This window comes from Saprolegnia parasitica (genome assembly GCF_000151545.1).
Source record: "Saprolegnia parasitica CBS 223.65 unplaced genomic scaffold supercont2.49, whole genome shotgun sequence".
In the NCBI taxonomy this organism is placed as follows: domain Eukaryota; phylum Oomycota; class Saprolegniomycetes; order Saprolegniales; family Saprolegniaceae; genus Saprolegnia; species Saprolegnia parasitica.
Genome location: NW_012156443.1, coordinates 117,057 through 138,970, shown reverse-complemented (window position 1 = coordinate 138,970; position 21,914 = coordinate 117,057). Strand labels below are relative to the sequence as shown.

Genomic DNA, 21,914 nt, shown 5'->3' with positions numbered 1-21,914 from the left:
AGGTAGCCGGGGAGCGTGGCCGGCAAGGTCACGCCCAAGGGGACCGTGACGGCGTGAAGCGTGCTCCACACGTCCTTGATGAAGTCACAGTCTACGAGGAAGTGGCGGTACGTCTCGTGCGCGGGGCAGAAGAGGCACGCTTGGTCGGCCCTGTCGAGCCAGGCAATATTGAAATTAGTGGCCTCTGGATTGGCTCGATACCATATCAAGATATCAAGGACCGATTTTGGCGGTCGGCGTCGTTGCCAAGGGCAGTTTTGCGACCTGTACGCTCCACGATTATTCAGCGTTTTGATATCCCGAAGAAATATTTTATCTATCGGACTTGAAGTGGCAATTTACTCGCTGCACGTATTCAATACTAGTACTAGTACGCGCATATTGGCGCACGGCAAACGTAAAAGCGTGCACGGTCGCTGGCAAATGATGACACTGCAAAGCAGTTTGTAATCGAGCGGCCACTTGCGATCTGGTCCGATATTGCATTCGTTGCTTTGCCACCCGTAGGCTGATAGGCATTCTCATCATGCAATGACCGCGTCGTTGACCGAGCTTTCAGCAGGCACGAACCCGTGGGTGGGAGGAGGTTCAGCGCCCCCAGACCAGCCGACATGACTTTTGCCAATGGCCAACGAGCGGTTCAACAAACAAAAGCATCGCCACTCGACTTGATCAGTACCTTCTAGGTACACTGGATCGCATCTTCAAGCAGTGAGTTAAGTTAAAAATGTGGCTTGGGCGCCACCGGCTTCCACTTGCGTTGCGTTGGAATCTTTCGAATCGACCCAATATAGAATATTGCATCTTCTGACACCATCTTCTTGGCCAAACTATCCACATTGACCCTAAGCTCAAGGTTTGCAAAGTAGTGCGTACTGCAGGACACATATGTGTGAGTCAACGCGGGGCATTATATCTATTACAAGGAGCGGGCATCGCATCAAAGTCGGTTATAAATACTGTAATACGGCATTCAGGCCAGCTGTTTTAACGCCGATTTCGGAACCTGTCTGTCGCATGCAACCAATGCGCAATGGCCAAAATGATGGTGCTCGACCAACCGATCACGGACGCGTGGGCCAGCAATGACACCGACGTCAATCAGTGCTCTACACCCTCTAGTTGAGAGCTACCTACCCTACGAACAATTCATTTTTGGTATCCCGCCATACAAGCCAGTCGGTTCCGTGTCACTGGCATATTGTTCGAGATACTGCGTCTCGTCGTGCCCCTTCGATCTTTCTACCTAATCTTCTTCTTCAGCATACGCAGTCACCCAATCTTTCCATTTTGAGATTGCCAAAAGTCGATTCAAGATGAAGTGGGAGCCCTCGTCGCTCATCACGATCGACGTCGGTGGCACGACCCACACGCTCACGTGGGGCGAATTCACCGCGTCGGTCGCCGAGGCCCAAACCGCCACCACTCATGGCGCGTCCCTCGACCTCTTCTGGCTCCTCTTTGGCGGCGTCCTCGTCTTCCTCATGATGCTGGGCCTCGCGCTCCTCGAAATCGGCTGCGTGCACAAGAAGAACACCAAGCACATCATCATTCGCATCCTCGGCGACTGCTGCATCACGGGCTTGACGTTCTATGCGGTCGGGTACAGCTTTGCCTTTATGGACGGCAACGGGTTTATCGGCACGACGGGCTTCTTCATGCAAGGCGCAGAGTTCACGGGTGCATCGGCGACGCAGGCGTTCCGCGGCCACCACTACGCCGACTGGTTCTTCCAGTGGGCAATCGCGTCCGTGGCCGTCAACATTTGCCACGGCGCGGTCGCCGAGCGCATCTCGTTGCCGGCGTACGCTGTCTACTCGTTCTGCGCGAGTCTCTTCATCTACCCGGTCTGCGCACACTGGGCGTGGGCCGAGACGGGCTGGGCGAGCATGCTCAACGAAGGCAACCTTCTCTTTGACATTGGCGTCATGGACTTTGCCGGCACTGGTTGTCTGCACATGTTTGCGGGCACGTCGGCGCTCGTCGGGTGTCTCTTGCTGGGTCCGCGCCTCGGCAAGTTTACGGCCGAGGGCCACGGCCACCTTCCGTCGCAGTCGGTGCTGCTGCAATTCATGGGCACGATGATTCTCTGGTTTGGCTGGTACGGCTTCAACTGCGTCTCGACGCTGAGTCTCGAGGGTACGAAGGGCGACGTCATGGCCAAGGTCGCGGTCAACCTCACGCTCTCGGCGTGCACGGCCGGCCTCGTCACGTCCATCTTGTACAAGGTGCTGGTCGCGGGTCACTTTGACATTTCGCAAGCCAACAACGGCATCCTCGCGGGCTGCGTGGCCGTCACGGGGTCGTGCCCTGTGATTGAACCCGAGGCCGCGATCGTCCTCGGCGTCCTTGGCGCGCTCGTGTACCTCTCAATTGCGCATTTGCTCGAGCGCGCGGGTATCGACGACGTCGTCGACGCGATTCCCGTGCACTTGGGCTGCGGCTTTCTGGGCACGTTGGCGCCCGGCATGTTTGCGTCCCCAAGCGGCGTCAAGACGTTTTACGGCAGCAACCGGACCAACTGCGGCTTCTTTTACACCTGCGAAGGCGGCGGCGGCAAGCAGTTTGGCGCGCAGATCGTGTACGCGCTCGCTGTCTTTGCTTTCGTCGGTGTCTGCGTCAGCCTTGTCTTTGGCAGCATGAAAGCCATCGGGTGCCTCCGCGTCTCGGCCGAAGCCGAGCGCATGGGCATGGACGCGTTCGAGCACGGCGGGTCGGCGTACGACGATGGCGACGATGCGCCTCGCGCTACAGACTCGTATCGCGATGTACAGTCGCCCCAAGATGACAACAAGCACGCTGCTTGAGACGTCCGAAAACAAAAATGCAATGCTTCTTGTGTGAAACATACATCGTTGAAGGGGTAGGTGGACACTCGGAAGAAAAGCTACAACACTGGCTCGGAGCCGGGGTAGCTCGAATGACTTGGCCTGCACTCTGCGTGGAGGAGCTGAAGGGATGATGCTTGCGCTCGATGAAACCTTTTTTGATTCGAGAGAAAGCCGACTCTCGATAGCATGACGCGGCTCCAACGAGGGGCTGGTCGAAACTGCGGTTGTGTTCGCCGAGGTGTCACGCCGCGATGTTCGTAGACGTGCATCGATTTCTCTAGATGGTCGATTTCGTAACGTTTCGACTGATATTATTGCTGATATTGTTGCAACACGCCATTAGCGTCCACCGAATGGTTGCGGTTCTGTGTTCATACCGTACATGTACCTGGAAATCTCGTGCAAAAACCTGAAAAATACCCGCGCCCGATTGCTGCGCAGGTGTCGCTGCGACAAAAGGTGCGGTGGAAGCGTTCCCACGATCTGAATTGTTGCCTATATCGAGAGTGGTCTCGATCAATTGTCGACGCTTCCAGTCGCGAATGCGGTTGCTCACCAGAGCGAGGTGCCGTAGGGTACACGATGCAGCGTCGGGCCCAGTCCTCGGCTCGCCCGTCGTCATGGTCGTGTCAGCCCGTTGCTCGCGCTGTCGACTGCCGTTGCATGGGTTGACACCTCTTGTACTTTGTATGTCATGCGGACTGGAGCGCACACAGATGTTTCGAGACAGTGGCGTATCGCAGCGAATACCTCTCGGTCCGTCGTTCCATCGTTCTCACTTTGCATTTCCCACTGAAGATTTCATCATACATGCAGCTTGTTCATCTTTTCGTGTCGGGACTTATCGCCGTGGCAGCTGTTGACGCGTCGTCGCTTCAGACTGGCAAGTGCGCCGTGGCATGCCCTCCGCTCAAGCAAACCTACTGCGCGCTCGAGTCGCCCAGCGCCACAACTTTTGTCGGCACGTACTCTAGCCAGTGCAACTGCCTCGTCGCCAAGTGCGGCAACAAAAAGGTCCAGTGCCTCTCGGCGTCGCCAGCCAAGAGCTGCGACAACTCGTGCACACGCAAAATCGCCAAGTGCAAGCCCAACGAGGTCAAGCCCGTGTGCGGCTCCAACGGCGTGACGTACGACAACCTGTGCTTTCTCAAGGCCGCGCGCTGCGTCAAGCCGGACATTCAGTTCATCGCACCGGGCAAATGCCCCAAGAAGATGACGACGTGCGGCATCGCCAAGTGCCCGTTGACAAAAACCAAGGTGTGCGCGTCCATGGACGGCGGCAAGACGGAGCTCAAGTACCAGAACCAGTGCTTTCTGGATGCGGCGACGTGTGTGAACCCGCTGATCAAGAAGATGGCGGCGTGCAAGGCGCGACGGGTGCTGTCGGTGGCGGCCAGCAACACGACGATGACGGTGGACGAGGTCGACTCGGATCTGGACGAGGATGTCGGCAACTTGGTGATCCCGGACAGCAACTTGGATGATGACGAGGATGATTTCCTCATCATCGATGACCTCATGGACCCGTTGACGGTGGTAAACGATACTGTTCCTATCAGTATGAACACGTCAGCGCCAAGTGTGTCGACGGCGGTACCGTCCAAGAAGTCATCTGCCACGCAATTTGACGGAGCTCTAACGTGGGCGGTGCTGGCGACCGCGACTGTCCTTGTCGCCGCGGTGTAGAACGACCCTTTTATGGACCCTCTCTTTTACGGCTCGACCCTACGACCATACACAGTGTTTACATCTTATTTGGGTACATCAAATTTGCAATACCATCCGTAATCGAATGCGATCGGTGGTTCTAATTGAACGGTTTGCGTGGTTCCATGCATAAAAACACATGCGTTTAGCTTTGAAATATCCATTCGGACGACTAACAACCGGTGATGCGATCCGATTTGTATCAATGAATCAAGTTGTACATCGTGCTGTCGCGCGTGCGTACCAGTGGTGCTGGGTGGCACCCACCGACGTTTTTGTCTCCGTGCGAGGAACGTGCTAGAGTGCGCGCTTTGAAGGATATCGCGATGTGTCCCATGGTCGTATCCCTGTCGACGACATGACAACACTACACTAACTCAGATCTCAGTACGTACACGCGCTTCCTCAAGTCGATCCGTGGGAAAACGCCGGGGCCGTCTCCCTTCACGTCGCACGGCTCGGGTTTTCTACACCGCTCGGCGCTTTTCAACTGCCGCATCGAGGCATTCTCCAATCGGCACGCTCATATGCAATTGAACGCATCCTCCATCTTGACGGTCATCGTCAACGGCCAGCCCACCGAGATTTCGTGGCCACAGCTGGCGTCGGCGGTCGCGTCCTCGCCGACGATCGCACCTCTCCACACGCTCGACCTCTTTTGGTTTGTCTTTGGCGGCGTCCTCGTCTTCCTCATGATGCTCGGCCTCGCACTCCTCGAGATTGGCTGCGTGCACAAGAAGAACACCAAGCACATTCTCATCCGGATTCTTGGCGACTGCTGCATCACGGGCTTGACGTACTATGCATTTGGCTACGGCTTTGCCTTTATGGACGGCAATGGCTTTATCGGTTCGTCTGGCTTTTTCATGCAAGGCGCCGCGTTCGTCGGCGCCTCCGAGGGCCATGCGTACAGCGGCCACCGATACGCCGACTGGTTCTTCCAGTGGGCGATCGCGTCCGTAGCCGTCAACATTTGCCACGGCGCGGTGGCCGAGCGCATGCAACTGCGCGCGTACTTTGTCTACTCGTTCTGCGCCAGCCTTTTCATCTACCCGGTCTGCGCGCACTGGGTGTGGGCCGAGACGGGCTGGGCGAGTATGTTCAACGAAGGTCACCTCTTCTTGGACATTGGCGTCATGGACTTTGCCGGCACTGGTTGTCTGCACATGTTTGCAGGCACGTCGGCGCTCGTCGGGTGTCTCTTGCTGGGTCCGCGCACGGGCCGCTTTAGCGAGAAAGGCGACGCGTGTGAGCTGCCGCAGCAGTCGGTGTTGTTCCAATGCATGGGCACGATGATTCTCTGGTTTGGCTGGTACGGTTTCAACTGCGTCTCGACGCTCGGTCTTGGCGGCACCAAAGGCGACGTCATGGCCAAGGTCGCGGTCAACCTCACGCTCTCGGCGTGCACGGCCGGTCTTCTCACGGTGCTTCTGGACAAGCGGTTTGTCACTAAGACGTATGACCTTGGCCAGGCCAACAATGGCATTCTCATTGGGTGCGTCTCCGTCACGGGCGCGTGTCCTGTGCTCGAGCCCGAGGGCGCCATTCTCATGGGCGTTCTGGGCGCGGTGACGTATCTTTTGCTCAAGATTTTGCTGGCGCGCGCCGGTGTCGACGATGTTGTCGATGCAATCCCTGTGCACGGCGGCGGCGGTTTCCTCGGGACGCTCGCGCCCGGCATGCTGGCGTCCCCGGGTAGCGTCAAGATGTTTTACGGCAACGATCGGACCAACTGCGGCTTCCTGTACACTTGCGAGGGCGGCGGAGGCAAGCAGTTTGGCGCGCAGATCGTGTACGCGATTGCAATCTTTGCCTTTGTCGCTGGCTGCTGTGCCATTGCTTTGGTGCGATGAAGGCGATAGGCTGGCTCCGCGTCTCGCTTGAAGCCGAGGCCATGGGCTTGGATGCGTTTGAGCACGGCGGGTCGGCGTACAATGATGGCGACGAAGCGACGCAGACAAACCAAGAAAGCTACCATGATGCCATCGAGAGCCCCAATGGGCCATAATGTAATTGGATTGAATGACGTCCTTGGATTTTATGAGTGCAAGTCCGTCCGTGTGCGAATAGTGAGCGATGTGGACAAGCCCCAACTGGCCTGCTCAGCATGATACATCACGGATAATGCGACGATAACCGGTAGTGTCGATATATCCAGTGCCGGGCGTGGAGACCACATCGGTTTTCGCAGGTGCTCTTGTGCAACGACGTCGCCAGATCCTAGTGTCAACTGCAAAACCCATTCAAATTTAATGCTTCTACTGAGAAAGGGACCGGCAAGCAACTCTGATAAGGAGGCACGACCGATGTACATCGCAGACCCTCAGTACAGCGAGGCAACGTATCATATTTCTGCGCAGCAGGTAGCGCCCTTGGGTACTACTAAACAACCCTTTAACAACTAGTGTTGCTTTAGCTTGGATGGTCGTCGACGGGGTCACCAACAATATCACGAGAAACAGTAGCGTTACGTAACCTCTCGCTGAACGACATATCTTGTGTCGGTACCATGAACCGGGTCGCGCCGTACCATGGCCCGGCAGCCGAAGTCGTCCACGCGCCGCGCCTTCCCCTCTTTCCCGAGCTCGCTGGGATGACGTACCTCGTGGTGTCTGTGGGCCTCAGCTTTGCCGCGCTCAATGCGTTTGGTCGGTACACGAGCTCCGACTTTTTTGTTGCCGACTTTGACAGCACGACAGCCCTCATCGTACAGTCGTTCAATACGGCGCTGACGACGACGACGACGGCATCGACCACCGTTGACATGACACTACCGACGCTGTCGACTGTGCCGTTGGGTGTCAACCCAGCGTACCCACGCCTGCTCATGTACAGTGAGCTCACGACACTACCCACTGCAATCCAGGGCCTTCGGCGCTTGAGTCCGAGCCTCGTCGTCAAAATGGTGTCACTCTACTGCTGGGTCGACTTGGGCCGGCGGTGGGAGCTTGCGTACTCGGCGACGCGCCAAGCGCGTTGCTCGCGCGAGTACGCCGAGAACGGTGCTATGTACCTCGAATCGGTACTTCGCAACATTCCGCTGACCGCCTGGCTCAAGCTCTCTGGAAGCAAGTTTGAGCAGTGCATTGGCCTCCCAATTCGAACGAGCGGGCCCGCTGGACTGCAATGGTACAACGCTCTCCTCAACCACACGACATGGAGTGCGATGGAGGACGAGATAGCGCTCTGGCGCGCCTCGGGGCTGCGTCATTTCACGCTCCAGTATGGTACGGGCATCGGCATAGGGGTCACCGAGTCGATTGCTGTAACCAACGCGCTCGGTGTCTCGCTGGCGCTACCGCTCAAAGCCATACCGATGGTGAATCGCTGGGTCTTTCGCACGACGCTCGTTCTGAACGATCTTCTCTACAACGATCTGTGGGCGATAGCCAAGAATACGAGCCTTGTCCGGAGCGCCCCCAACTACTTTGGTCTCACCCACCCGTTCGCGATCGAGGCATATGCCAAGGGACATCCGCTCAATGCCGTCTACCAAGCGCTGCACGACCAGCTTGGCCCACTCGGCAACATTGACGCGATCTGGGTACCACCGCCCCGGGCCCTCGTGGCGGCGGTCACGAGCTTTCGAACAACGATCCTCGCGCACATGCGTGACAATGCATCGGTCGCTGCGCTCGTCCACGAGGCGGCGAGTCGAGGGCTCGTCCTCACGCCGACACCGGTGCGCTGGCAAGACCCGTCACTGCTCTTCTACGGCGGCAACCCCATGTGCGGGGACGGATCCGCTTTGCCGTTTGTGCAGCAGACGTTCGGTTTTGACGACGTCTGCGGCGCCCAGCGCCCGCTTACGGTCGAGTGGCAGGGTCTCAACGGCTTGTTTGCATACCATGCAACGCACTTTTCGACTGCATTCTTTTGCAGTCAGTGCCCCCGCGAAGCGCAGGTCGACTGCGTGCACGGCTACGCTGGTGCACGGCGCGCTATCGAGGCGCTGCCTTTCCCGAAACCGAGTCCGTTTGCGAGCAATGGAACGCTCGACCTCTCGATTGAATTACTTCAGATGGTTCAAACCCCACCCGGCGCGATCGCATTCGAGTACCAGCCGCTGCTGGAGCCGACGTGGTCCTTCTTTGGATGCATGATGCTTTACGACTGGGTGTTGAACCATCGCGAGGTGCTCTCGATGCAAGGCGATGTCCAAGAGCGCCATCTCATCTCGAGCTTCTATGCGCCAAGAGCGTTTGATCCGGTCTTGCCGCCGGCCGGGCTGGGGCCGTACCTCTTACGCTTTGGTTCGATACTTACGTTCACCTTGGCGCTAGTGGGATTGGTCGCGATCTCTCTCTGGCTTCGCGTGCGACCGCGGGGAACGCCGTGGCTAGCGTTTTGGCCCGTCGCAGGCTCGGTCTGGGTCAGCCGCAATCTACTTCTCGTCCGCGGCGTCATGGCTACAATCTGCCTCGCCAGCGTACCCGTACAAGCGATGGCGACGCCATCCCTGCGCCACCTCGCGGCACCGCCTCGACCCTGGTACCTCAGTTGTCTCTTGGCCAGCGAGTCGCTTTGGCTCGTCTACTGTATCCAGGACCTGCTATTGCCCTACACGTACGTGCATATTCGCGCGACAGCGCCGTACACATCCCTTGCTGCGTGGTTGATCGTCGTGGCACTCGACCAAGGCGCGAGTCTTTTTCTTCTTGCGTCCATCGACCGCAGCTGCTATTTGATCAACATGGACAACGCCATGGTATGCAAAAGCGGGTCATTGCAACTCGGGTGGCCCTCGCGTGCGCTGCTCATCCTTGGCGTACACAGTGTTTCTGTGGTGCTGTGTGTCGTATGGACCTTTGCGCATCGTGACGCGGACCGCGTCGCGCCGCACAAGCTACTGCCTCTCTCGGCCGTCGCACCGATTGCATTCGCAGCCAATGCCACCGTCGAGCTCAACGATGTGGGCGCCTGGGTCGCCGGCATGGTGTATCTCCGCTACAACAACGTCGAGTACATCTTTGACTGCAAGCTATGGCGGCTCGTGTCGCTTGAGGACTATAGCATTCATCGACGGCAATTCCGCAGTCAGTTTCACGCTGTTGGCTGTGCACCACTATCTGCCCTGCTTGAGCGTCTGCCTCACCAACCATCCATCTTGTCGGCGTGGTGGAGTCGGCACGGTCTTGGTGGCCACTGTGTTGTTTTAGTAATGGGAATTACGTACATGGTGTTTACCCTTCTTGGCAACGTGGCGTATCTCAAGGTGCTGCAAGGGGCCATGGCCAACGACTTTGGCTGGGCGAGCTTCAATACCTCGGGGACGCACGCCTTTTTGGCCAACTTGTGCAATCGTCACCTGCTCTCAAGCTCGCATCTGTCGACTCTGGAGCTTGAAAGTCGCTTCAACAGCGATCTCTCGCAGTCGTACGCGACAGTGGCATCGGCGACCATCTCATGGTACCCCACGATACCCCGCCGGCAACTCTTTGCCCCCCACCCGGTGCTCGCCGACGTAATCCGCGGGCTTCGATCCATGGACCCGGCACAGCTTCCATGGATGTTCACGCAGTACTGCTGGCTCGACTTGAATCGAACGTGGTCGATGGCATCCACGCCCCGTCGCCAAGCGCGCTGTGCAAGCTCTTCAGCGCACAATGGCGCGCGGTACCTTGAGACGAGTCTTCGCAACGTTCGCGATTGGGACATTTGGTGGTCATTGTGGGGGGACTCGTACTATGTGGGCATCCAAAGGGTTCTGGATGCCACGCTAGCGGGGCGCTCGTGGCAGCAACAAGTGCGCGCCGCCGGTAGCACTTCGATTCTTGACGAAGTGGCGCACTGGCAAATGTTTGGGATCACGACCTTTTTGTTGCAATGGCAAAACTACAAGGCGACGGGCTTTCAAGACGCATTGGTGCTTACGACAGCGCTCAATCTGCAGTACCACCTACCGCTGAGCCACGCGGACATGAACTTTGATATCACGCGACAAACGTCAATGCGCATGTATTGGGGCATGGCCAGCGATTTGTGGGCAATCGGGTCAAATACCACGCGCATTGCAGGCCTCTCGCTGCTCGCGTCGAGTCCGGCGTTTGCGTTTGCCAACACCACGCCCGAGCAGCTGCTTTTCGACAACTATACGCTCGTTGCGCCGCTCTCATCGGGCTTGGCGAGCTTGCAAGCGACACTCGGTCCCTTCAACGTCATTGACATGGTCTATGTGCCGATTCCATCGTCACTCCAGGCCTTGTATGCAGCGCTCGTGCGGGCGGTGGCCAACTTGACCGTCTCGGACCTCAACGCCCAAGCAGCCTATCTGAACCTCCCGATCAAATCCTACATTGGCCACGTCCCCAGCGACCTCTTGAGCGATGTCTCTGCGAAAATTGTGGGCGGCAACATCTTTTGCGGCGACGACATAGCGCCAACGTCACCGTACAGTGCGCTCGCCGCACCGTTTAGCGCCGACAGCTTGTGCCACGCGTGGCGTCTCGAGTACCTCCGGCCGTCCACGACGGGGCTGCTGCTTGCGCTTTTGGGGTATGCAAGCACGCGTGATGTTGACCTTATGGGGGATTTGAATGCCTTTTGCAGCTTGGATGTGTACGCCGAGCCCAACTGCATGGCCATCTACGCGGCCAACTGGAACTTTACGCGCGACTACATGTCATCGTTTATGAGCCTCTCCAAGCTTGCACGGGCGGTTCACGCTGACGTCGAGCCACTCAACATTCGCATGCTTCAGTATGTGACGCGCGGCACGCAGCAGGTCGAGCTCTACGAGCGCGGCTTTTTTGATGCGTCTTGGGATCGCACCTGGCCTTTCTTTGGGTGGTGCTACCTCTACGAATGGGCAATCGGTCAGCGCGAAGTCGTGTCGTTCCAAGGCGACGTTGGCGTCCTTACGACGATCTCGACGCACATGAACCCCGTGTCCATGACGCTAAGTGCGAGTTCGATTCCGACGCAGCTCTCGTACATGTGCCAGCAGTGTGCTCGGTATGTCACGGGCCTGTGCATGGGTGTCACGGGGCTTCTTGGCATCTACGGCCTGTCCGCCCGAGGCGCGATCGAAGGACTCAATTTATTTGAATTCAACCGCATTGTGGGTCATGTCTGGGTCGGTCGGACGCTTTTGGTGGTGCGCAGTCTCACGGCGCTATGGCTCTTGAACACGAGCACGCTCACACTTGGCTTGGTGGGCAGTGCGACGTGCTTCACACTGCCCCCGCTGCCATGGACCAAAACGGTCCTCGCCGCGTCCGAGCTCACATGGCTCAACTACATTCTCAACGACCTCTTGAGTTTCGCGACCGAGCGCATTACGATCTATTACGCGTGGAAGTCGACGTTGTGCACGTGGCTCATTGCAGTCATCTGGACGATCCAAGCGCCGCAGCAGTACAAGGCATCATTGAATCGAACGTGCCATTCGATTGATATGGACAGTGGCCTTGTATGCACCAGCGCACATGTGCAGATTGGGAGCTTTCAGCGCGTGCTCGTCGACTTGGCCATCGTGCTGTCGTCTGTGCTCGGTCTTGCGTTGATCGAGTGGCTTCGACTGCGGAAAAAGGAGTTGCCGAACCGAAGCATCCCGACGCTCCTACTGAGCTCGTCGAGCTTGTACATGTTGGAGCTCGACAACTGGACGCACCTCGGCGAGTGCTTCCTGGACCAAGCCTCCGGCGTCCTCGCCGGTCTCCTCACGCTGCATTGGCACGAACAACTCTATGTATTTGATATCAAGAGCTGGCGATTCTATACAAGGAGCATTCCGGCAACCACAAAGCTCCGACACCGTTTTCGCCGGGCGATCCCGCTCACACAATTTCGGTGAGAGGCGCTCGCACGAGCTTGAGGCTTCCGTAACCACAGATGCCTTCTATATCATGCGTTGATTTAATGTGTTTCGAGGCCCACTGGATGGACGACGACTTGTGTCCAGTTGCCGCGTTTAGCTAAAGCGTGGGGCAGCCAACACGTAGAAGGGACGCCCAGGAAGGGCATACATGTACTCGCTCGCACAGAGCATACGAAAAGGGAAAGGCAGCTAAAATCTATTCAATAAATGACAACAACAAAGTTGTAGCCTCACTCACTGCAAGTTTTTATCTCATTTTTTCCCTCTCGTGAAGTCTTAAAAGACTATGCATGAAAGGACAGACAACTCGTACACATCAGAGCTTGCGACACGGACTGAGCACTTTTGCTGCATGGGTCGTGGGACCAGAAAAAGTCAACTAGAGAAACCCGACGTCACCACAGGCTTTTGCATCTCGACGCCGTCGAGCCTCTCAAACTCGGATTCTGTCGGCATGGTACATCCACTCTTGCAACGTCGTACATGCACCTTGGATTCCGGTCTCGGGTCCTGGCGAGATAGGCTTCGTGCTGCGAGCTTGGTGGTCACAGCTACTGTATACCCTCCCGCAGCCAGTGCCAGTCGTGTGTCAAATGTGTCGACACATCAACAACATGGCCGTTTTCCGAAACGCCATTTCGTAGTCGTATCTTTAGCCCACTGGTGCGCACTTTTTCAAAACCCTTTGGCCATGCGCATTGCAGCGATTCGCCCGCGGCCCCCGTCCCTCGCGACGGCCCTGCACGCACCCATCAAGGTGAGCGATACATCTTGCCTTGAATCTGTGATGGACCACGCGAGCCGCAGGCGGTCGGCAAGTTCAAATCCATCATTGCCACCGAATTACTGCACCTCGCCAAACTCGAAAAGCTTTTGAATGCAACGTGCGAGTGGAAAGCCGAGCTACTGCGGCCGCCATCCGCGCCGCGCATCCGCATCCAAGCCACGTCACGAGGACGACTCATCGGTGTCCTTGCCGTCTACTACATCGTCACGATCGCGCTCGCCTTCACGATCGCCCTGGACCGCACCTCGAGCACGTTTGTGACGCCGCCCGTCACGGCTTCCTCGTCCGTCCTCCTCGAAGTGTCACCCACGACCGAAACAATCAGCATCGAACTCATGTCAAGCTCGTTGGCCTACCTCGATGCGATCCTCAGCAATTCCACAACTGGACTTGGCAACATTTCCATCTTTGCATTCCCCGACACGCCGTCGCAGACCCAAGTGATTCCGTTCGAGAGTCTCTTCTGGTCGCCCACGAGCAACCAATCGATTGCGTCGTCGCCCTTTCCAATCGCGTACGGCGTTCTGTACAAGCTCAAGGTGGACTTGTACAGCAGTGTGCACATCAACGTCTCGATGAGCGATGGAGCTCCCTTTACGGTGTTGGCCCGGACAGGGTACACGGCGCCGTACATGATGACGCTTGTGGGTTCGCTCGTGACGTTCATTAACATCTCGTGTGGAATCTACTTTCGCATGCGCATTCGAACGTTTGCAATCCCGGGGCAAGGACTACCGCAGTGGGACTGGGTCCAACTGCATCTCTTGGCGCTCTTGCTGTGGATCTGTGTCCCGTACGAAGTCGCCGTCTACAAGGCCGTCACACATGGCTTGACCGTCGACTATACCTTTCGCCAGATTGCATTTTGGCTGCGACTTTTCGGCAAGAACGGGTGTCGGCTTGCGGTGCTGCTCTTTTGCGACGGCATGGCAACCATCGAGCCGACGCGCGCCCCGAGTTTTTACGCCAAAAAAGTGCTGGCCGTGGTGGCCCTCACGGCTGTCCAGGGCGCGAGCCACATTGTGTCGTCGCCATCGCTCGTCTTCCCGCTCGTCTACTTGTATACGTGGCTCGAATTTGTTGTGCAGTGTGTCATGGTACTCTGGCTCACGTACCGCCGAGGCAAGCGCGTGCGTCGCCAGCCGTACCGCAGCGCGACGCTCGAGTACACAACATACAGTGTCATTTCCTTCTTGGTCGTGCAGTTTGCGATTGCATCGGCCTATAGTCTCGTCCGACTCTTGGTGGCGGCGGGGACGTCAATTGCGACCGCCGATGCGAGCAACGCCGCGCCGGGTGCGCAGCAAGCAGCTCTGCTCGCGGGCCTCATTCGCGATCAAATGTTTGCGTGGATCCTCCTCAAGTGCTACATTCCTTTACCGCCTTCGTCGAGCGTTCTAGACGCGACCTCGACGGCGTTCTCCCTCACGGAGGCGTCTTCGTCGTCGCCGTCGGTCTTTTGCCTCGAGACGGCGGTGACCATGCTCAACCTCTCGGTTGCTAGTTACTACACTACCCACTTGCATCGACACCACTCTCCATCCTCCTGTGGGCACCTTGGCAAGGACATCCCGGACCTCGACGCCCTCGACTGTGCGCTCCTCGCCGCCTTTCACGACCCCGCAACCGACACCAACGGCATGCTGGTCTACGAAGAGCGCAAGCAGCGCTACGTGCTCGCGTTCCGGGGCACTGGTAGCATTAAGAACGCTGCGACGGACCTCAAGTCGCGCCAGATGCGGCTTCCCGGCACCGTCTACTCGTCGCAAACGATCCGAGAACGCACCAAGGGGAAAAGGCACCCGGCATTTTGTGCACGTGCACTCGGGCTTTTACCACGCGTACGTGACGCTCGAGCGGCATTTGCACGCGGCAATCGGCAAGATTCCAGACAAGAGCGTCGTTATCTGCACGGGCCACAGCCTCGGCGGTGCGCTGGCCACGATCGCCGCCATGGACTTGGCACTGAAGCGGCCCTCGCTGCGCCTCGCTGTGTACAATTACGGCAGCCCCCGCGTCGGCAACCACGCGTTCCAGGAGCTTTTCAATGCGACGATGCCAGCGTTTCGCGTCGTCAACGACGGTGACATTGTCACGCAGTATCCCAAGCGGGACTATACCAACGTCGATCTTGATGGCGTCTGCGTCTACAAGCACGTGGGTATTGAAATCACGCTCATGTGCAGCGAGAACGCGGTTCGAGGGATTATTATCCGGCCAACTTACATTGACCGGTTTTTTGTCCTGGCGCACCGCAACAGCCTCGCGAGCCACAGCCTGGAAAACTACCGCAACAGCTTCCGATCGCTCATGGTCGCCGGCACGGACCGCCTTGGCGTGTCGAGCTGCAACTCGTCGCGCGAAGCAAGCGTCGAGAGCATCGACAAGGTGAACGACAAGGAGGAGCTGGAGCAACAGCGTAAGCATCCGGCGACACCACACGACATCCACCTCGAGCTCTCGACTGATGTGACAGAACATTCGACCGCTGAAGACGCGACCACCGCAGACGCGACCACTATGCATTTGGCGACGGGTCGCGCATAGTCCTAGAAGCGCCTATTATTTCTCTGTGGGTAACGTGGCATCGCCCACATGCAACTCCAGGAGGAGCGTATGCTGCAGGCTGTGTAAGCCTCTTGTATTTCATAATTCACAACGTTGTTGCTGTTTCAACGCAAGTTTTAGGTCATTTTTGCTCCCCTTGTGTCTTCTCGATGGACTATGTATGAAAGGACAGGTACCTCGTATACAGCAGACATGGCGACATGGGCTGTGCTCTGGTGCGGAGTGGGTCATGCGACCAAAACGTGTCAGCAAGAGAAACCCGTCGTCATGTTGTGGCCAACCGAATCTTTACGGTATCGAACCGATCCATTTATCATTCGATGAAGGCAGGCGGATCCTGTCGACATGATTTTGTTAGTCTCGCTAGGATGACGACTCTGTGGACCGCCACGTCATCAATGTTGCGTGTGACTAGCCTTAGTTCGTTTAGTTAGTCGAAAAGGCACGTTTAGTAGGAAGCCCACTAAAGATGCATTTCGACTAATTAAACGACTAACTTCCATAGTAGGAGAGACCGAGCTTCAGGCCGGAAGAATGCAATCACTTTTCGCAGATTTCACGACAGTACCTACATGTAGTAAAGGTTGGATTGTTTAACAAGTGAACAACATGGATTACCAAGACGTCCAGCTAGTAGAAAGCTAGTAGATCGCAACCTTCCATCGCAGTCTTGTCGGTAGCTACTGCACCAGCTACTGCACTGAATACTCGATGATCGATGAGCTGGGGATCTAATGGACCTCCTGGTGCGCTTTTCTGTGTTCGCGGAGCGTATGTGCATCGTCAGCACCTTCTTGCACGCACTGTCTTGAATGCACGTGAGCGGCATGGTTCGTGCTTGGGTCTGGCTTTAAATACGTTGGTTGCTGAACCGCTCCGACTCGTCCAAGCACTCTACATCACAGTCAAAATAATGTTTTCACCTTGATCAACGCTCGCGTCGGTAAAGAGTCACTCGATTGACCGCTAGCCATTGGGAGTGGCGTGGCGGGTTCGAGGTGACGGGGCTAAATGCAAAATGACTATCTACTCACCGCGTCTATCTGGACGGCAAAAACCATCTCCTGGAAAGTACTACGAGCGACGACACAGCACCACGAACGAGAAACGACATCCCGCACAACATATACATTTATATTTCTCGTAAAAATACATTCTTGTTGGGTCAGCCAACAATAATCTGCATACGAGTCGAGCTCCGCAATCCCATGAAGGTCATTCATTGCGTGGTCGGGCTGTAACTTAAACCCACTGCCCACACTCTGGTCCCGCATGTCCCCCTATCAGTCGGGCACGCAATGAAGAGACCACATTTTGCAACACGCTCCGCCAACGAGACTCCATGAAGCACCCGTCGGATGAGCAGACGCTACCGTCGCCCTTCGACCATTGGTCGCCCGACATCGAGTCGATTCCACGTCTCTCGGAAGGCGACCGCGCCGAGACCATCTCAACAACGGACGCGCGGGCGGCACTCGCGACCCGCGCCGAGCTTCGCATGCATTTCCTCAATGTGCCTTTTCCGATTGTACTCTTCTTTGCGTTTGTGTCGGTCGTCCTCACGCACACTCCGATTTACCAAGTCTTTTTTGTCAACCATGGCATCTCGATCGCGATCAGTCCGCTTCCAGCGGTATTTTTTCGACATTCTGTTGACACGACGTACGACCCACCTTGTACATAGGACACGGCCCACCGCCCCGGCACCCTCGAATTTATGAACATTCGGACAGCAGCCGACTTTGAGAGCTGGTTTGAGTTTACCATGTTGCCCGAGATCTTTCCCGCCAAAGGCGCCAACAGTATGATATGAAACGCTTTTTGTATCAGCTTGATATGATCGATGCCTAGATTCAGCCTTGGAGAACGCAACCATCGGACGCATCGGCTCGTACAACCAAGTCGTCGGCGCCGTCGAAGTCTCAGTGCTCAACGCCCCCAAGGCCAAGTGCCCGAGCGACGGTCAGCTCGCATCGCACTATGGTGGCTGCTACGATTTCGAGTCGGATTTCGACATCACGGACGGCGACGTCCACACGCGCAATACACGGCGGCAGCCATGGTACACGCTGTACCTGCCCCTGCAAGAGCCGTTGCCGTACACAAAGTACCGAGCATGGCAAGAGCATGGCAGCATCGGCGGCTACTACATCAACCTCGGCACGCGTCAAATCGATATCAAGATCACCACCTACAACGGCGAGCTCGATATGTTTACGTATCTTCGATTCGCGCTCGAATTTCAAGCCGGCGGCGCCATCGAGCCCAAGTACAGCGTCAACTCGGTGCCGGCCAACCCGTACGCCGAGTCACCCATCAACCTTCTCCCCGACGTCCTCGTTGCCTTGCTTGGGATCCGGCTGGTCGTGCGCCGAATCGTTCAGCTGGCGTCGCGCATGAAAGCTCAGACGGCGTGGGTGACGGCTGTCGACGTCATCGAGTGGCTCTCGGTGGCCTCGCTCGTCGTCTACTATATCGCGTGGATGCGCCTCTTTCAGCGTTGCTTTGCGTCCGACTTTGAAGATCAAGTCGCCGCGCTGCGCACGTTTTATGACAGCGTGTACGCGCTGCCGGTTGCGGACCAATCGGAGGCCATGGCGTCGAGTTCACAGCCGTCTGTGTCGGATTTTATGGACGGATTTGCGCCAGCCCTGAGCTTTTTGTACATGATGTCTATCCTCACGTGCCTCCAGCTCGCTGTCAAGTATGTACATGCAATCGGACTGACGGAATGGCACTCATGGATTGTGTGTGTGTAGTGTCATGTCGGCGCTGCATTTTCACCCGACGATGAGCATCCTCAGCACCACGATCATGGGCAGCGTCCGGCGGTTGGGCACTTTTTTGTTTCTCTTTCTTCTCGTCGTTGTGGCCCTCGCCACGTCCGGGGCCCTCCTCTTTGGTCCCAAGCTGGAGGCTTTTGCGAGTCTCGGCGCAGCCATGGTCACGTGCATCAACATGATCTTCAACGGCTACGAGTACGACCACATCAAGGACATCCATCCGCTTGCCGTCGTGTGGTACTGGCTCAGTCAGTCGATCATTACGCTCGTACTTGTCAACATTATGCTCGCGGTCATCATCTCGGCCCACGAAGATGTTGTTCACGTCGACCACGGGTACGATATTGCTCAAGCGTTCGAATTCTTGATGCACAATTTGACACTTTTTACGAATAGAAAACGATCGTTTCTGCAAGAGATGCTATGGGTGCTGCGCGACGTACTGCATACCGACTGCGTCTGCAAGGGCCGTCATGTCCTGCGGCTTCAAGAGCGCTTGGCGATTGATAACGGCACCCGCGTTTGGAGAGCGGCAGAGATTGCGCAAGCAATTGGCATTTCGGACGCGCAAGGTGCCCGCTGGGTTCGCACACTCAAGCAGTTTGCTAGCGTGCACACCACCGCGAGTGCCGACACGTTCGAAGACGCTACGACTCCGCCATTGGACGAAATGGCGTACCGCCGGCGACTCGAAGACCGCATCAAATTCATCGACGCCAAGCTCGAAGTCCTCGTCGAGTACATTCAGCTCCACGAACACCAGCGTATGCTTCAACATGTGTAGTTTTCATCGATTGCTCAGTCATATGGTTCCAGCATCTTTCAAACACGTCAAAAGCGCAAATCATGCGTTTAGGGCTGCAATGGCTCAGTAAAATAGCTCATGGATACTCGCTTTCATCGGCACCAGGTTCAATAACCGATTGATTGACTCTTGGTCAACATCAGCGATCCACGGTGCTAAGATCTTGGTCGGGCATCCAAGCGTCAAATACGTAAAGTCGTCCGACTTCTGAGTCGCAGAACAAATGATTCTGCACATCTGTGTTCAATGCAAACTTCACCACACCTGTGTATGGTCGTCAACATCCGTTGTCAATGGGCTTGAAGTACCGAATGCGGATTCGTGCAGTTCGAAGATGGCCCAGAGTGGCTTGATGGCATTGAACGACGACGTGGTATGGGTAACAAGTTCCTGTTGCAAAGCCGAGTAGCTACGACTCGGCATAGACGCTGCATTGATTCGACACGCTGCCGTCAAGGTCGCTCGAGACTAGACTTAGTGGCACCGCGGGCGAAAGCGCAGCGTGCCTGGCCCTGCCTCTATGGCAGCGATAAATAAAGTTGTCTCACACGCAAACAAAACTCCGAGAGCCACTGAGCTGAACGAGTATCGTCCCACAACACGATCCCAAACAACCTTTCTGACGTGGCAGCTGACACGCTCAGTGCCACCGTGGTCGGCTGATGCATTGCAAAGATACCTTTTTCAAGAAGAGTGGGATCGTCACGCGGTTCCAGCCAACGCCTTCAACATATCGCGGGTCTTTACATGTGGACACACCGCTGGACCATCAGCAACATCCCACGTGCAGTGGAGTGTCTGCATCGCCATCCACCTCTCCATGTACACCTTTTGTGGCCTGTGCCATGCTACTCGAGGCGATGGTTTCGATACCGCAAGGCGCCTCCGATGTCCTTTCACAACTGCATTTACCATGACGGTGCCAACAACGACGTTTGTTGCGGCGCGGTCACCGAGGGACTCGACCATCCTCAAGATCCAAGACGACGACGGAAAAGACATTCTGGCCGACGCACCCACCGATGTCGTCGAAGGCTGCTCCGTGCCATTTATGTTCCTCATGTGTGCGCCATGCATGGCCATGAACATGGCGTGGGCTGCGCAGTGGGCAGCCCTGGGTCCGCTGCTTCAAATTCTGTTGCCGTCGACCGCAGTGCAGCTCGTCCAGCTCGTCGGCCCCGTCACCGGCGTCATTGTCACGCCGGTCGTCGGCGTCCTCAGTGACAATTGCACGTCCAAGTACGGTCGCCGCCGTCCGTTCCTCTTTTGGGGCGCCATCTCGAGCGCGCTCTGCTGGCTCGTCATGATGTTTTCAGTTGACATTGGCGAAGCGCTCGGCGATGCCAACGCGACCGACATCGCTGCGAACCCCGAGACCGCGTCTCGCAAGTGGACGACGGTCCTTGTCGTGCTCTGCTACGTCTGGATGGACATCACGGTCAACCTCACGCAAGTGCCCAACTCGCTCATGATTGCCGATTTTGCGGGCCATCGCCAAGTCACCGCTGCGTCGGTCAACGGTGCATATGCGACCGCCGGCTCGTTTTTTGTCTCGGGCTACATTCTTGCGTGCGGCCCGGCCCACCAGTCGATCAAGCGGTTCCTTTCCGTCCTCATTGCCATCATGCTCACAACGTGCTTGACCGTGTGCGCGTTTGTCAAGGAGAAGCCCGTCGATCGCGTCGCGCTTGGGTCCGCAACCAAGCGCGAGCAGATTGCGACCGCGTTTGCCGCTGTCTGGAACGGCATTCGGCTGCTGCCCAAGCACCTCGCCATCTACTGCATCATTATAGTCTTCTCGCAGTACGGATTCACGGCCTACAGCGGCGCGAAAGGGCAGTTTTTCGGTATTGTCGTCAAGGGCGGTGTCTCGGACGGTGCCGACTCGTGCGGCCAAGCCGACAACCCCGCGTGTACTTCGGAGCAAGCAGCTTTCAACGAAGGTGTCGAGCTCGCGGGCGGCTACACGGACACAATTTACAGCTGCGTGGGGCTGCTGGCGTTGATGGCGCTTCCGTTCTTCGTGCGCAAATTTGGGGTCAAGGCCGTGGTGACGACGGCGCTGATTCCGCAAGTGCTGTTGTGCGTCTTGGCATTTTGCAAGGTCGTGATCGTTGACATGATCATCGTCATCACGTGCAGCATTCCCCAAAACGTCATTTTGTACATGGTGATGCCGATCATTATCCACGTGATTGGCCACAGCACGGACAACAACCTTGGTATGTTTGCCGGTGCGCTCAACTCGGCGCTCTGCGCGGGCCAGTTTCTCAACTTTATCTTTTCGTCGGTGCTCGTTTTGTCGCCCATGGGCTACGCACTTCCCGTCCTCGTCGGCGGCGTCCTCTCGGCCGTCGCGTTCTTGGTATCGCTCTTTCTCTGGGACATCCAGTCGTACACGATGTAATAAGACAACTCGTGCTTTGTTTATGTTGTTACATAGCGTTGTGGTGAGTGCTTGGTGGCGAAATTCGTCGACATGATTTTTGCAAGTCGACAAAGGCATTGGTGGCAACCATGGGTGGCAACCGTCACACGCACTTGGTCGCCAAAGCGACAACAGCTGCAGAGCTCTACGGCCCGTAGCGAGGCCAAAAGGAAGTGGTGTGAGGAT

The 21,914-nt window shown here is 56.8% G+C and overlaps 7 protein-coding genes across 7 annotated transcripts; all 7 read left to right on the top strand.

The window, feature by feature from the left end:
* The first annotated feature begins 1,294 nt into the window (after positions 1 to 1,294).
* SPRG_09560 (hypothetical protein) lies at positions 1,295 to 2,846 on the top strand. Its single transcript, XM_012348986.1, has one exon. It carries the CDS (start codon positions 1,317 to 1,319, stop codon positions 2,805 to 2,807), a length of 1,491 nt encoding a protein of 496 aa, XP_012204376.1. The 5' UTR covers positions 1,295 to 1,316; the 3' UTR covers positions 2,808 to 2,846.
* A 775-nt stretch (positions 2,847 to 3,621) lies between these two features.
* SPRG_09559 (hypothetical protein) lies at positions 3,622 to 4,589 on the top strand. The gene has a single exon (XM_012348985.1). It carries the CDS (start codon positions 3,642 to 3,644, stop codon positions 4,515 to 4,517), a length of 876 nt encoding a protein of 291 aa, XP_012204375.1. The 5' UTR covers positions 3,622 to 3,641; the 3' UTR covers positions 4,518 to 4,589.
* A 476-nt stretch (positions 4,590 to 5,065) lies between these two features.
* SPRG_09558 (hypothetical protein) lies at positions 5,066 to 6,546 on the top strand (the record flags this gene model as incomplete). Its single annotated transcript, XM_012348984.1, has 2 exons — positions 5,066 to 6,368; positions 6,401 to 6,546. The coding sequence occupies 2 exons, from the start codon at positions 5,066 to 5,068 to the stop codon at positions 6,544 to 6,546; spliced, it is 1,449 nt and encodes a 482-aa protein (XP_012204374.1).
* A 501-nt stretch (positions 6,547 to 7,047) lies between these two features.
* SPRG_09557 (hypothetical protein) lies at positions 7,048 to 12,395 on the top strand (the record flags this gene model as incomplete). Its single annotated transcript, XM_012348983.1, has 2 exons — positions 7,048 to 11,894; positions 11,961 to 12,395. 2 exons carry the CDS (start codon positions 7,048 to 7,050, stop codon positions 12,331 to 12,333), a joined length of 5,220 nt encoding a protein of 1,739 aa, XP_012204373.1. The 3' UTR covers positions 12,334 to 12,395.
* A 653-nt stretch (positions 12,396 to 13,048) lies between these two features.
* Positions 13,049 to 15,822, top strand: SPRG_09556 (hypothetical protein; the record flags this gene model as incomplete). The annotated part of the gene is made up of 4 exons (XM_012348982.1): positions 13,049 to 13,114; positions 13,165 to 14,640; positions 14,710 to 14,906; positions 14,935 to 15,822. 4 exons carry the CDS (start codon positions 13,049 to 13,051, stop codon positions 15,689 to 15,691), a joined length of 2,496 nt encoding a protein of 831 aa, XP_012204372.1. The 3' UTR covers positions 15,692 to 15,822.
* A 1,232-nt stretch (positions 15,823 to 17,054) lies between these two features.
* Positions 17,055 to 19,279, top strand: SPRG_09555 (hypothetical protein; the record flags this gene model as incomplete). Its single annotated transcript, XM_012348981.1, has 5 exons — positions 17,055 to 17,345; positions 17,397 to 17,514; positions 17,564 to 18,416; positions 18,472 to 18,831; positions 18,892 to 19,279. 5 exons carry the CDS (start codon positions 17,055 to 17,057, stop codon positions 19,277 to 19,279), a joined length of 2,010 nt encoding a protein of 669 aa, XP_012204371.1.
* A 934-nt stretch (positions 19,280 to 20,213) lies between these two features.
* Positions 20,214 to 21,707, top strand: SPRG_09554 (hypothetical protein; the record flags this gene model as incomplete). Its single annotated transcript, XM_012348980.1, has 1 exon — positions 20,214 to 21,707. The coding sequence occupies one exon, from the start codon at positions 20,214 to 20,216 to the stop codon at positions 21,705 to 21,707; it is 1,494 nt and encodes a 497-aa protein (XP_012204370.1).
* Positions 21,708 to 21,914: the final 207 nt, after the last annotated feature.

Coding starts and splice junctions, on each gene's coding strand:
- SPRG_09560 (XM_012348986.1), top strand. CDS start 1,317: ATGAAGTGGGAGCCCTCGTCGCTCATCACGATCGACGTCGGTGGCACG.
- SPRG_09559 (XM_012348985.1), top strand. CDS start 3,642: ATGCAGCTTGTTCATCTTTTCGTGTCGGGACTTATCGCCGTGGCAGCT.